Genomic DNA, 13632 nt, shown 5'->3' on the forward strand with positions numbered 1-13632 from the left:
AGATGTTTAATAACGCACATCTGTTGATTTCCCTCCCCCCCACACCCCCAGGAAATGTTTACTTTATTTCTGTGTATAAATGCTTTTAAAATAATTTTACAATGTTTCTGAAGATTTTAAGTAGTTTTTCATTATTATGTTTAATACTGAAAGAAATTTACTGTACTCAAAATCATTTTTATTGTTGTAGGAAATCCGAAATGTTGCTTGCCCTTTATTTATTTTTATGTTGGTATATATTTTTTTCTTTTTACGTCAAAATGCTGTGTGAGTAGAATTCCCCTGTTTTGCTTTCCGAAAGGCTAAAGTGAACAAGGCCACACCATGGGGCATACGTTATTTGACTAAGGCCTTTTGTTACAAGTAATTACCATCTGAGGCCGTGAGATAGTTGGACAGGGAATGTGAGTTTAACACTGAGGAATTGCCAACTAGAGCAATTTAGTGGAGATTCAGAATCATTATTTGGTATACAAAAGAGATTCAGATTCCACTTATGTTGTTCTTGGTTACAGAATAAATTTTAAAATGAATTTCTAACCCAATAGGAAGGCTGAAAATTACTGTGCTCTCTGCTCTCATGCTGTATAATATTTTTAGCACTTCTACTTGATCACTGTAACAGAAGTAATTTCATTTCAGTCTACTCATACAATGAAAAGAATGTAATTGTTATGTCTGAAAAACTCAAATTTACGAACATCGGAAACGCTTTATTGTTCTGGAGATGCACAAAGAGAACTGTCTCAGGAAAATGAATGAAATGTCGTATCATAGATGGAAACTTTGTGAAAAAGATTTGCTCTCTTAGAAAAGGCTGGCTGAGACAGCAGAGATGGTTTGGGTAAAAAGTAAGCAGAAATAGAAATATGTTTATTGAATCTTGTTATTTCTCTGGGGCTTCTAGAAAAGTAAATCTAGGAAAAAAATTAAAATGTTAAATGCAAGAAGTATTGGGGTTTAATTACTTTATAGAAGCAAAACCTGCGGAGAAGATAACTTGTAATACCCAACTGCTCTCTTAGGCGGTTGATTGAACATCTTATTTAATCTTTATATTATAATTGTATCGGATTTAGAAAATAAATAGGGTGGCAGTCGGAACCAATGATGATCTTGTTGGGTCTGAAGGAGACATAAGTATTCTGTGTAAGGAAGTATTGTGGGGTTTTGATTTGAGAAATATACCTGAGTCCATAAGCAATGTCCAACAAACTTTGATTAAAATGCATCTCTTACATAAGGCACTCCAATGTAGTTCTGAAATAACAGTTGTTTTAATTTGGTTTTAACAGTTTAGCTAGCAAAAGGAGCAAATTCTGTAATAGTATGCCAAAGTCTGCCCCGATTCTTATCTATTACGGGCCCAATTGTATTTTCTGGGGCTATAGGATGCAGTAAGGCTAGAATTTGTTCCAGGATGAGTAATATGAAGAACAGGATTACTTACACAGTTCAAGAAGAAAAGAGATGTTCAGCATTTCCATTCCATAAGTAAAAAACATGGGAAGTAAATGAGGGGAAAAGTACAGATGCACCACATGAAAAAAGGGAAAGGGAAGATGAGGTGGAAAAAGATTTTTGCAGAGATTTTTGTTTTTACCTTTTCTAGTTTTCTAGCCTTTAATTTCACTGGTTTGCTTTTGCAAGACAACAAATCATTATGCACTTTGTCTTCTGTGATTTTTAACACCTCACAAAACCAGATGAATTAAAAATAYGCTGAAATGTCTAAAAGGATTCAGTATAAGCTGAACTGACTTCCAGCTGATAGAGCCTGGGAAGAAGTTTTGTCATATGCCCCTAAAGAACCTATTGTCAGAGAAGCCACAGGCAGCAGGTTTACATCTGTGGCCCATAATTTTTTGGTGATATGTATGATATTCGTAAATATAACATGACTCTTAATATAATGTGATTTTATTGGTTTTGTTATCTTTTAAATAGTTTTTATTTTCGCAGTCTCACTAGAGACCTAGACCTAGCGGTTCATTTGACACGGACCTTACTTCCCGTTGGAGAGGTACCCAAGCCAAATGCTCTGCAGAAATGTATATTCTGGCCACATTTCTGTCAGTGATGTTTTTGGCTTAGTAAGTGCTGGAAGGAAGTGGAAGGGAAGATGATCTTGAGGACAATAGCCCAGTAGTTAAGACACTGATCAGGCACATCGGAGACCCAAAGAGGGACCTTCCTAATCCAAGGCAAACATCCTTCATCACTGTACAGCCAAACTCCATGCCTCAGGACAGATGTTTCTCTGTCTCCCCTCTCCTTGGTGCTGGCTCCGTTCTTCACTGGGACTCAGGTCTTCAACAAGTCCCCAGCTGAGATGCAGTGTTTCTTACAAGGAACCTTTAACCTGTGTTGTTGCTCTTTTTCTTGAATTCAGGTTGTGAAAGGCCTTACCTACTTATGGAGCCTGAAGATTTTACACAGAGGTGAGTAACAGATGTTTTCTGTTTTCCAACGAAATACCATATTACTTTATTTTAACAACACTTTTTACAAGGACAGCAGACCATACTAAGATCTGGTTTGATTCCAGTGGAGCTATGCAGAATGAACCTTACTCATTAGCCTTGCAGATTCTCTGATAAAATAGTTTTACTACTCTTCTCTTATTACCCTGTTCTCCTCCCCTACAGGCAGAACACTAAAGTGACAGAGATGAATTTTATAGACATTTATAGATGCTTAGAGTTGCAAACAGGTGCCCAGTAGAACTTTCAAAATCAACAAGGCAAATCAGATGCTTGACTGTTATTGAAAATTGAAGATAAGGTGAATTTGCTTACATATTTCAGAAATCTCCCATGACAGCCACAAGCACTGCTAAGGTCTTATCTCTAAAACTGTGCGTCATGTCTTCTAAAATGGTGATGTATAATTAAAGAAATACAACTTTAAGCCTGCTTGAACATAACAAACCATTCTTAGGTTTTTGATGTTTATTCTCCTTCCTGAAATTAACTTGTGTTTTTTTTTATCTTTTCATTTATTTCTTGTTTTTAGTGAAGTTAGATTTTGTTGATAATTTGTCTGTCATGCTAAGTTCGTTTGTATATGCTAGAACTTTCAAAACAGAGTATCAGTTCTGAAAGCAGCGGAAAATGCTGCTTAAAGAACAAAGGACCTCCTCCCCCCCCGCCCCCCAAAAAAGAAAAAAGTAAAAGAGAACTCATTACATTTGTAATGTTTCTAAAGTGTCTGAAAGTAACAGCTCTGGTTCCTAATGTTGCTAACAATACTGTTTAATTTAACCCATCTGCTCTCCCAGTCCATGCGCACAGTTGGAGAGTGCAGTAACYGACATCATTTGTGATCGAAAGAGAAGTGTAAAGTAGAGAGACAAGTAGAAAATTGTAAGTTGTAAACCAAAGACCATTTCCTCTGGCGTGCCTAGTTTTGGAGTGTCTGAGAAGTAGGTGCTAGGCTCTGGCAAGGTGATCAGAATTATGTGGCTTAGGTGCCCAGTGTCCTTGTAGGATCAGTGGTGGGAGTTGGGCACCTTTGGAGAGTGATCCAGAAATCTATGCCCTGAGTGGGAAGAACAAGCTAATAAGAAWCACCAGCTCAGGCTGTACGTTGGTACCTCCATGCGCTCAATGCCTTTGTGGAGAGCTTGTGGAGCAGAAGATTCTTCCTGTCCTTTGTGCAATGGYCCAACTAGGAGCTGTGATGTAGGACACCTACATTCAATTCCTCCTCAGCTGAGGGAATCAATCTCGCAGCGTGTTCTCCCTGGGAGAGCACTYGGACCTGAGAGTATAGTCTAGCCTGGGTAGGAGGAAGAGGGCTGTGGCCAGAGGAGGGAGTAGAGATCAAGAAGGRACCCAGCTTTGTTGCCGCTGATTAGAGGGCGAGTGAAATGCTAAGGCTGTTCATGTATTTGACCTAAGGCTGTCACTGTATTAAAAGAACAGAGACCAAGACCAACTCAGTGCAGGCACAGGTTACCAAGGAGGCTTCATTTCTGATGACAGCTTAAACATTTCACCTGTTAGCTTGCATGTTCCCAGATGCAGAGAGTTATCAGCTCATCTACTCTCAACAAAACGATGAAAATCTAGGTGCTTGAGCTGCCTCAGCAATTGCCAGAATAAATATTTATAAAAAGAAAAGGTGGATGGGACATCCCTGGCTGGGTGTTTCTCTGAATAGACTACACAGTCCTTGCCAGCTTTTATGACATCCAAAAAGAAGCAGCAGATTTGAAATTCCTTTTGTTCTGAATCTTTCTTTAAAGATTGTGACAACCTACTGAATGTGATTTGAAGAGAGCAAATAGCATTGTGGTCAAGCACAAATGCTATTAGTGTAACATTTTATTGTTCTTCTGCTCTGAACTTAGAACCCGGGTCTGATTTTTGCTTTCCCAGTAAAACGGAGGCTCCCCCTCTGTATGGGTTTCTTTGCCTAGATTGAAGAGTGGATGTGAGTTTTTGATGAATTGTGTGGTCCTTGCTATAGTCTAAAGACAGACACAGAAACTGATCTTTCTTTTCTATTTAGATTTTTCTCTCCTTAGTCTGTTGCTGGGTTGGCCAAGGTGAGAAGTGTGCTGCCAAATGACACATAAGGGAGAATTTTCATTCCAGAGTCCAGTTGTTTTTYCCCAAGGGATCAGTTTTCAGTACACACTACTCTGTGTGTGTACTTTTATATCTTAGAGATGGGTACAGAGTAATGCAACGCAAGGAAGATGCCTATTTCTCAGAGTAGTCTGCTTCAGCTGTCTGCTGGTTTTAATGCATCAGGAGGTAAATGAACGAAAATTTAACCCTGACTTCCTTGCTGTCACATGTAAAACAGACCATATAGGAAGCTCTTATAGGCTAAGAAGTCAAGAATTTCTACAGTGGTGATAACTAAGGTGGAGAAGCAATCATCATGAAGAAGCTGTGTAATACACTGCAGCAAACGACAGTTTCTGACTAGATCATGGATTAAAGGCAAGRAAACAAACAATGAACAAGTCTTTTATTCCAGATCAGACATTTCAGCAAATATTACAGCTTAACTTCAAAACATACCTTGCAACTAATGAGGTGATAGCCGTGCATATTAATAAACCCAGAGCTGTAGTCATAGTCATCACACCCACATCAAACATAAACAAAAGATTAACACCTACACCACTTCTTTGGAAGATGTGAGAATGTCCCAATGATAAGTGTGCTCTCTTCCCCAGAGGATAAGGAGTAGAAATGGAAGGGTAATGAGAAATTAACTTAGATTTAAAACAGAATTAGCAATTAAACAAGTCTAATCATGTACAAAGTCAAAGTTTGTGTAAAGACAAACTAAAATCTGTTAGGTTCAAGAATAAGTATAGACCATATACATTTTATCTGGTATGTTTATTTTCTCTGTTCACACTTCCTTATTAAAAGAAATATATGAAATAAATGTTACCCACTTGTCTTTAATTGTACTGATCTGTATTTGTAGGCATGAGTTTATATAAACGYGTGTCCTCAGTGTCGCTTGCACTGTTCTGGACACCTTGGTGTCGGACTAGGTTTTAAGTTTGTTTCAGAGTTTCAGGGATGGTTTCCTGGTTTGTGGTGTGTGAGGCTGGGTGGAGCTGATAATCCGTAGGCCTTCCAGGACTGTGTGCTGGCTTCGTGCTGTTGGTGGTCGAAGGGAGCTTTGTGCACCACTCGGAGGGGCTCTCCCATGGGGTGCTCCGGCAGGAGCGTATGCAATTCCTCCTTTGCTTTGACGTAAGCTAACTGACGCAGAGAAATGTAGGTTGGCAGGGCCAGGCGCTAATGCAGATATGGATGATGAATGCTCCTGTCCTCCCAGCAGGAACTGTAGTTGGCTGTGGATTTCACCGAAGATGTCCAGAGCAACATACTTGAATATTTTTTTTCCTTTGTAACATTGTAACAATTAATCAGCTTTAGTGCCACATAGAATTAGAGGCACACATAAAATTTAGAGGCACACAAAAAAATGCTGGGTGTGTGTACATGCGTATGTATATATAAAAATGTATACGTACACATTCATGGGCCACATAGGCTTTTAAAAAATAACATCATGGCCTCTGCGAAAAGCATGCTGATGAGGTCATTATGGCAAGAAAATATTTTCATTCTTCCAGCTGCTTCGCTGTTGTTAACAGTAATGTTCCGTGAGCTGTCCACAGCTAAAACTGTGCTTTTGTATCTCTTGTCTTCCTTGAACTTGGTGCATTGCATTTGTATATTTTTAAAAGACAGAAGAAGTCAAGACACACCTTTTATAAATCTTTTTTATTCACAATCATTAATCTGCTTGCTCTTCAATAAAACAAGATAACTGAAATGTTTGGTGTTCAAAAAGCCAACCCTGTGACAGTTCTGTTTACTGGTAAGTAAGAGCTTGGAGGTCCCATTTATCTGCAGAGAGGTGAAATGACTTAGACAGATATATCATAAAGAGAACTTGTTCATCCTCTATGATGATGCTTCATACAAATCATTTGTATTAAGCAAGCACTGGTAATGGGAGCATAATGACCCCTTTTGGCTCTTGTTTAAATTCTTTCACTTCTAAACAGTAATATTAATCACAAGCAGATGGTGCAGAACATTATTTATGCACATTTGTTTTCCAAAAACAAAAAATGTTTAACCCATTAACTGAAGTGGTTTACAAAACAAAAAGGCTAATTTACTGATTGGGTGATTTTTCTCCACAGTTTCAATTTGAGATGTTTTTTGAAGTGACATTTTTATCTAGGATTGTCACTTCCTCTTTCCCTGAGGAAGCCAATGTGACCTCTGGGATGCATGGCAAATACTGTTTTAAGTCCTCCACTTATGGTGCTGTTTAAATGGGTGCTGCAAGGACAAATAGTATTTGTTCTTATTGGTGCTTGTTTGACTGCAGCATACTCAATGGAGTCCCTAAGCTGCATAGCTTTCAGTTCCTTTACTGATTGATTTATTTTTCTTTTTTTTTTTTTTCTTAGTTTTGGTTGTGGAAGGATTTCAGGCTTAAGCAACACTAAATGAATGACATATTTTTAATTATATCATCTTACGATCACATCCTGCGTGGTAGCAGGGAAGGGGAAATGCGGTCTGTGGATTCCCAGCATCACAAGGTGGTGGCTGGATACAGCCCTACAAGCTGGCCAGCACCGATGAGGCAGAGGACAACTGTGGATAGGGGGCTTTGCCCTGGATAGGGGGTGTTACGGGACCAAGGTCTTGCAGGCTGCACCTGGAGAGCATCCTGCCTCTTCCTCTGAACTCATGACACGTGCACAGGTTGTCCTCACTGAAAGGAAATCTGGCCATGTGCATGTTGCCTTATCATCTCTTCCGTCGAGGGCCGCAAGGTTCACGCATAGAGCTTCCTTCTTCCCAGGCCCCTGATACTCGGAGTAGAGTGAAACAATTTTTGCATTATCAGAAGCTGATGCTGTTGATCCAGTCCTGCTCCCAAGAACCCATTTCCAGCCTTGATGTACCAAAATGCTCATTGTGTTTCTTTGGTTATTAATTATTTTGCTATATCCTTTACAGCTAAAAGCAAGGACTGTCATACTGCATTTTTCCTTTAAAAGTGTTAATACTGCAAACAGGTGGATTTGTAGTGCAGAATGTCAGTATTTTCTGCGTAGGTAACTGTGCCTGCTCTGTAGTTCATTAGAATTCAGCGTAAACATAGTACCTAGGTAGATCTGGTGGCTGCCATATTTTTAGAAAGACAGTTAAACAGGATTACTGTACAACTCGCTGTTCTCAGGACTCAGGCTGGAGCCTGCTGAGGTTCGGTGCGCATCAGGTGAACCCTAAGAAGGTCACCCGACACCAGAGAGAAGTATGCTGTTTCGCGGGTTGCCAGAAGCAGATATTTGAGTCTTCCTGAAGTTTTATGTAGAAGAAATATTCCTAAAATGTTGCTGGGAAGTGCATGAGGGATTTTGTATTTGCATGGATTGCTTTTCTGCAATATTTTTCTATCACCTAAGGAGGGGATAGGTTTAAAAAAAATAAAAATCAGAAGTGCTGCATACAGATTGAATTCCTAAAGTTGAAATGAAGATCACAATACCCAAACTTAGTTTGTTGATGCTGTGAGTTGATGAAGATAATTGTGAAAGATTTTTCTTCTGGCTTTGGGGAGAAATTGCAAAATACACTAGTAGTATTAATACCTAACTTAAAATGTACAAACCCTCTTAAGTTATATAAAACAATATTGAATGCTCTCCCTTTTTAAACTCGATTTTTACCTCATATATAGGAAAGCATTTAATCAGTTTGTTAATTGAAGTTATACATTTTTACATTACAGGGACAAATTAAGCAAGCTACTGTGGTACCAGAAAACATCTGCTAAACAAAGGCAAACTTAATGATAAGCAAAATTAGGTTCTTTTCTAGTTGCTTTTCATCCATCTGCACCCAACTAGTGTTCACTTTTAAAGAAGGCAAAGATACAAGCTATTACTTTTAATCCAGAATGACAGAAGAAAGCGGTGATTAGGCAAAGCCACTATGCTCTAATCTTCCCAGGTCTAAGCCAGGCTGTATCGCACACATCCTGCCTTCCAGCTGGCATCCTTGGAAGAGAAAGATGCTCAATGGTTCTCACCCTAGACTTAGGCTAGATGCTTAGCAGTTTATTCACATGTGGATTTTACAGTATGCAACTGGTTTATTTCTTAAAAAAAAAAAAAAAAAACCTTTCTCCCCATTATCTTTTGGTCCATTATGTTTTGGCTTACTCATCATTTACAACGCAGGTTGTTCCCTCCCATTTTTTGCAACACATTTTTCTGTATTTGAAAACTTCTAGCTTCTCTTCTCTCTGTCTTCTCCACTTCATGCCAGAATCTGCAGATCCCTTTTTTTGCAGACCTGCTCCAGCGTACTGTCTAGGCAGTTGCTTTATCCTGTATTTATGCAGTTGACTAATCCCTCTCTAAACGTGGTGCTTCCACTTGTCCCTATTGAATTTTATCATATTTTTTTTCAGTCTGATTTGCCAGTTTGTCAGGATCGTTTTGAGTTCTAAACCCCATCCTTCAGTGCACTTGCTRTCCCTCCCAGATTGGTGTCATCTGCAAATTTAATAACATGGTTTATTAGTATTTGAGAGGTGCAGATATAATGTTACCTGTGCTAATGGCTGTTACAAACCAGAGGTTGTATTTGAAGTATCTCAGTGAAATATTTTCCATTACAATGTATCATGCCCATATTCATAAATATCTCTGTATACAAGATAGATATAGAGGATAACATAGACTAAGTCCCAGTTTGTTCTCTCACCAGATGTGAAGCCATCCAATATGTTGGTGAACACACGAGGACAGGTGAAGCTGTGTGACTTTGGGGTTAGCACTCAGGTAATTCCCTCCGTAGACCTCTGCCCGCTCGCTTCCTAATGGCGCGTCACCTGGCTGTGCCACAAGCCAGCCCCGGCAAGCTCCCCTCTGCTGGGAGCCCACTATTCATTTTTAATCTCTGGGCGACTTTTCTTCATCTGAATGTGATTGTTCATTGTTTAATGACAGTAAAAACTGCTGATATTGTAATTACTACTTACGAATAGCAAACTTCATTGATATGCAGCTTTGATATGAAAACGTTTTGGCCAGACAAAAGGGAGGGCAGAACGAGAGATGTGTCTGGGGAGCCCAACTGGCCCACAATAAAAATTAATATTGGGAGTAACAATAGTGGTGGGCTTTTACAATGTGCAGCACAAATTTTAATTAATTTCCATTTTGGGCCTCCCTTGAGAACTTCTCTGATAGTGACCCGTGAGCTTGCTGTGATGTTGATTTGAATTTCAGCACCTTTACTCTCAGCCAAACATGAGGACCAAAGAGAAGGTCAGCCTTGTATTATAACTTGTCAGAGTCTGTTGTCCCTCCAGCGTATTTAGTGCTCATTGCATTCAAGTAATGAGTGTGGCTTTATTCACATCTTGAGCCAGCTGACTGAAAAATGAGTGCATTCAATCCTACTTCAAATTGACTTTTTATATCAGACTAGTTTGGGGTACTAAAGCGATAAGCATCCTGTTTAACAGAATTGTTTAAGGTTATCTGCCATAAACTGTAATGCAGTGCTTGTGTAAATTGGAACTCTCATTCAAAACAAAAGAGAGATTTAATCATTTTTAATGCCTTTGTAAATAAATTTGTTCCCTTTTACATAATTTTTAGTTGATTTATAGGAATGATGATTGTAGGTTAAATGAGGAATAATTGCCCATTTTATTTCCACATTATCTTTATATTGTTCTAACAGACTGTTTTGTCTGATAGCTGGTGAATTCTATAGCCAAGACGTATGTTGGAACAAATGCTTATATGGCGGTAAGTGAATTTATGCAGGAATAACATTTAAACAGAAGTATTTGTTCACAGTCTTGTTCTGTGCCACGTAGGATATCTTCTAAATCAAGTCTCAAACTTCCTCTTTCCCTCCCCCTCGCTGTAGAAGCTGTGCCTTAATTGCGTCCCCCCCGGAAACGTCTCCCTTTCACTGTCTCACAGACCCACTCCCTTCCTATCTGCCATCACATAACAGCGCTGCGACAACTACAGTGATTGCTGATATGGAAGAGTAATATTGGAAAAGTGTTTCTTTAATGTATTTTTAGTTGTCTTTAATGCATTGTAACAACTGGGAACAAAGCAGAGAGCCAGTTCAACATAAAAAGGCAGCTTTCCACTGATAACCTGCAGCTGCTTGTGGACCTCTGACGGTCCATTACTGCCCGCAGTTTGGGAGCCGCTGCTCTGAGCCTGCAGTTTAGCAAAGCATTTAAGCATGTGCTCAAGTCTCACGGACTTCCTTGATACCTGAGCACGTGCTGGGGTGCTTCCCATGTGAAGTTGCCGTGTAAATTTGAAGTATTTGGACTCATAATATTAAGCCATTAATTGCATGTTGTGTATTTTTCATATCGGATTTACCAAGTCATCAGTACATTTCATTTTTCCATATAAATTTTAGCCAGCAGAATATTTGTTCTGATTACTTTTGTGCTTTATCTGTACATTAACATTATATATTTCCATCATTATTAGATGAAAGTAACACATTTCTAAAGATGTATCATTTGGGGAAAATTGCTATTAGCTGGGATGAGAGGTTTGGTTTTAGCAATTTTTGCTGACCTGACAAGCAGTGAGTGGTGCCCATGTGTCTTTTTTTGGTCCCTAAAATGTTTTTAGCAAACTGCTTATGTAGTARAATTGAGGCAAAAATAAGTGTTCAGCTTGTTAAAAAACAAAGTGCAAACAGCAATACAAAATGGCTGATTCTTGTATTTTCAAAACTCAGAAAAGGGGTGAGAGAAATCCATGACCTTTAATTTCTTTTATTTATTTATTTATTTATTTATTTGGTACTTTCTTGTAAGGAGATAAGTCCAGAATGTCCATTTATTTGCCAAGTGTTTTTCTAGTCAAGGTGCACTCGTTATGTGGCGTCTGAAACAATCGTGTCACCATCCTAGAAAGACTTGAACTGTCCTGTGTGATCAGAATATTATGTGCAGAAAAATGTTAAAAATGAAACAAAACAAACCAGTCATAGGAATTATCACTTTTGCTAGGAAGCTGGCTGATCGCTATGCTTCCATTCCCTAGAAGAACTGGTATATTGTGATTCAGACAAATAAACAGCTTCAAATAAATGAACTTCTCCAACTTGGTTCTTACTCTGAGAGTGGTCTTAAGCAGGTCTAATAATTAAATTGTGTTATCCTTTAGTGTACAAATCAAGATTACGGTTCTCCTTCCCAGGTGTACATTAAATAAATTACTTTTTTTCTTATTGTTTATGGATGAATGTGATGCATCCATCTGTTAATTGAAAAAGAGAAGTTTAAGCTAAAACATACTTGATCTGATTTCTTGTGTTAAAATTGCTTTGCTTCCTGAATAAATCATTTGTCACGATCAAATTTATAGTGTAGTCATCAAAAAAAAAAAATCAAGATCGTAAGCTTTGATATTAATGTTTGCCTAATTGGGGAACCAGCAGTGAATTTGAAACCATCCAAAAAAGGGAGGTTTGCTGTTAAAATAAACAAAAAGGTTTTTTTATTGAGAAATTAAAATTTGCAATAAAAATAAATATTCTGTAAAGTCATTTCATCACCTACTTTATATAGAAGAAACTTCTGAATGAAAAAAGGTAGCTAGTGTTAGAAATTCTTAAGATAAAGGATTTTGAGCCTTAGGATTTTAGCCTTTGCATCCTTAGGATCATCTGTGTGTTGCACACTTTATTTTATATATGCGTGATTTTTATTTTCCTCTTCTTTTCCATACTTTTGAAAGAGGAATTCATCTGACTAGACTTTTTGTTCAAATGTGCTAATGATTTACGTGTCACTTTATCTTCTGTGAATACATGATTTCGAAATATAAGTTACTGTTTGAAACTCGAGTTGTTATAGCAGAGGAGTAAACAACTTCACATTGCTCAGCTGGAATTATGCATCTGGTCTGGCTGCTCAGTAAAGGCCAGGGCCTCACCTGCACTAGGAAGGTCTGGAGCGTTGTCGTCCTGGCGCAGGTGCAGGGTCTGCCGGGAACGCAACACGCTTGGCCGGGATAGCTGATACCGTGGTATGTCAGAAAGGAAGCTCTATCTGTCGGTGTACTTTTTTGCTTGCACATCTGCATCTGTATGAGGATCTTTGTCAGTCTAAGAGGATGCTTAAAAATCGTATCTCCATACAATGCTGTTACAAACATTTCTAAGATTTTCCTGGACGAGGCTAGCTATATTACGAAGGCTTGCCTTAATGAACTTTAAAAATAATTTTTTTTTTAATTTATTTTTTTGCTAACTGTTCAGCTCATCATAAATGAGGCTCAGTCAAAAAGATCTTGTTCCTCTTCCATTCTGTTTTTTTTGTTTTAGTTATGGCAGTTCTGGAAGGCTATCCTTAAAGATAACGTGGGCAGCGCTGTGTTTTTTTACTTAACATTCATGCTGCAATAAAAGCTCTTGACCTGGGATTAGCAGTGCAGAGTAAACATCCAAAAACACATTGGACTGGCACTAATTTGGGAGTTTGTTTTCTAAAAAGGTCTCTGGATTATTAAAGACTAAAAATACAACCAGTGCTTCATAGGTGATTGGGCTAGACAGGTGCATTAACAGCACAGTAGGGAGAGAAGTCTCATGGAGCCTTTTATTGTTACATTTCATGCTGTACTTGACCTTGGAAATGCTTAAATTGTAGCTTTCAAGTAAAAACTAGCTGTTATATTTTACAGCTCTATTTCATGAGGCATTAAACTTGCTATTAATAGTTTTGAATGAAGTCTTTTTTTTTATAGGTCAAAAATGAAATTAAAACATATATAAAATAAAATTGCTGGGCATGTGACCTCACTGGGTTTTTTGGTTTCAGTGACTTTGATTGTTTTTTAAACCATAGTTACTCCCCAACCCCTTGACTCAACATTAGGAGTCTGTTTTCCTAGCATACCTTACTGCAGCGTCTGAGCTTCGAAATAGATGTATACCATTGATGGACTCTTACAACTTGACCTTGTGCTTTGCTGCGCATGTGCAAATCATTGGCTTTCTTGTCGAATAAAACAGCCCAAACACAAATGCCAAGGCCATCTTTACAAGATGCAGA

General features: G+C 38.4%; 1 protein-coding gene across 10 annotated transcripts in view; it reads left to right on the forward strand.

Annotated features, from left to right (window-relative positions):
- MAP2K5 (mitogen-activated protein kinase kinase 5) overlaps window positions 1-13632 on the forward strand; it is a 146007-nt gene that overhangs the window by 64814 nt on the left and 67561 nt on the right. For 9 of the 10 annotated variants that reach the window (XR_003254839.1, XR_003254840.1, XR_003254844.1 and 6 more), the window contains exons 13-15: window positions 2393-2441; window positions 9285-9358; window positions 10286-10336. Coding sequence is in view for 7 of the 10 variants with exons in the window: in XM_026073797.1 (XP_025929582.1) it covers window positions 2393-2441; window positions 9285-9358; window positions 10286-10336 (174 nt within the window). In the remaining 3 variants the exon portion in view is untranslated. The remainder of the gene's footprint in view (window positions 1-2392; window positions 2442-9284; window positions 9359-10285; window positions 10337-13632) is intronic. The other variant, XM_026073823.1, reaches the window with a different exon arrangement.

This window comes from Apteryx rowi, unplaced genomic scaffold (assembly GCF_003343035.1).
Source record: "Apteryx rowi isolate R43461 unplaced genomic scaffold, aptRow1 scaffold_11, whole genome shotgun sequence".
Taxonomy (NCBI): Eukaryota; Metazoa; Chordata; class Aves; order Apterygiformes; family Apterygidae; genus Apteryx; species Apteryx rowi.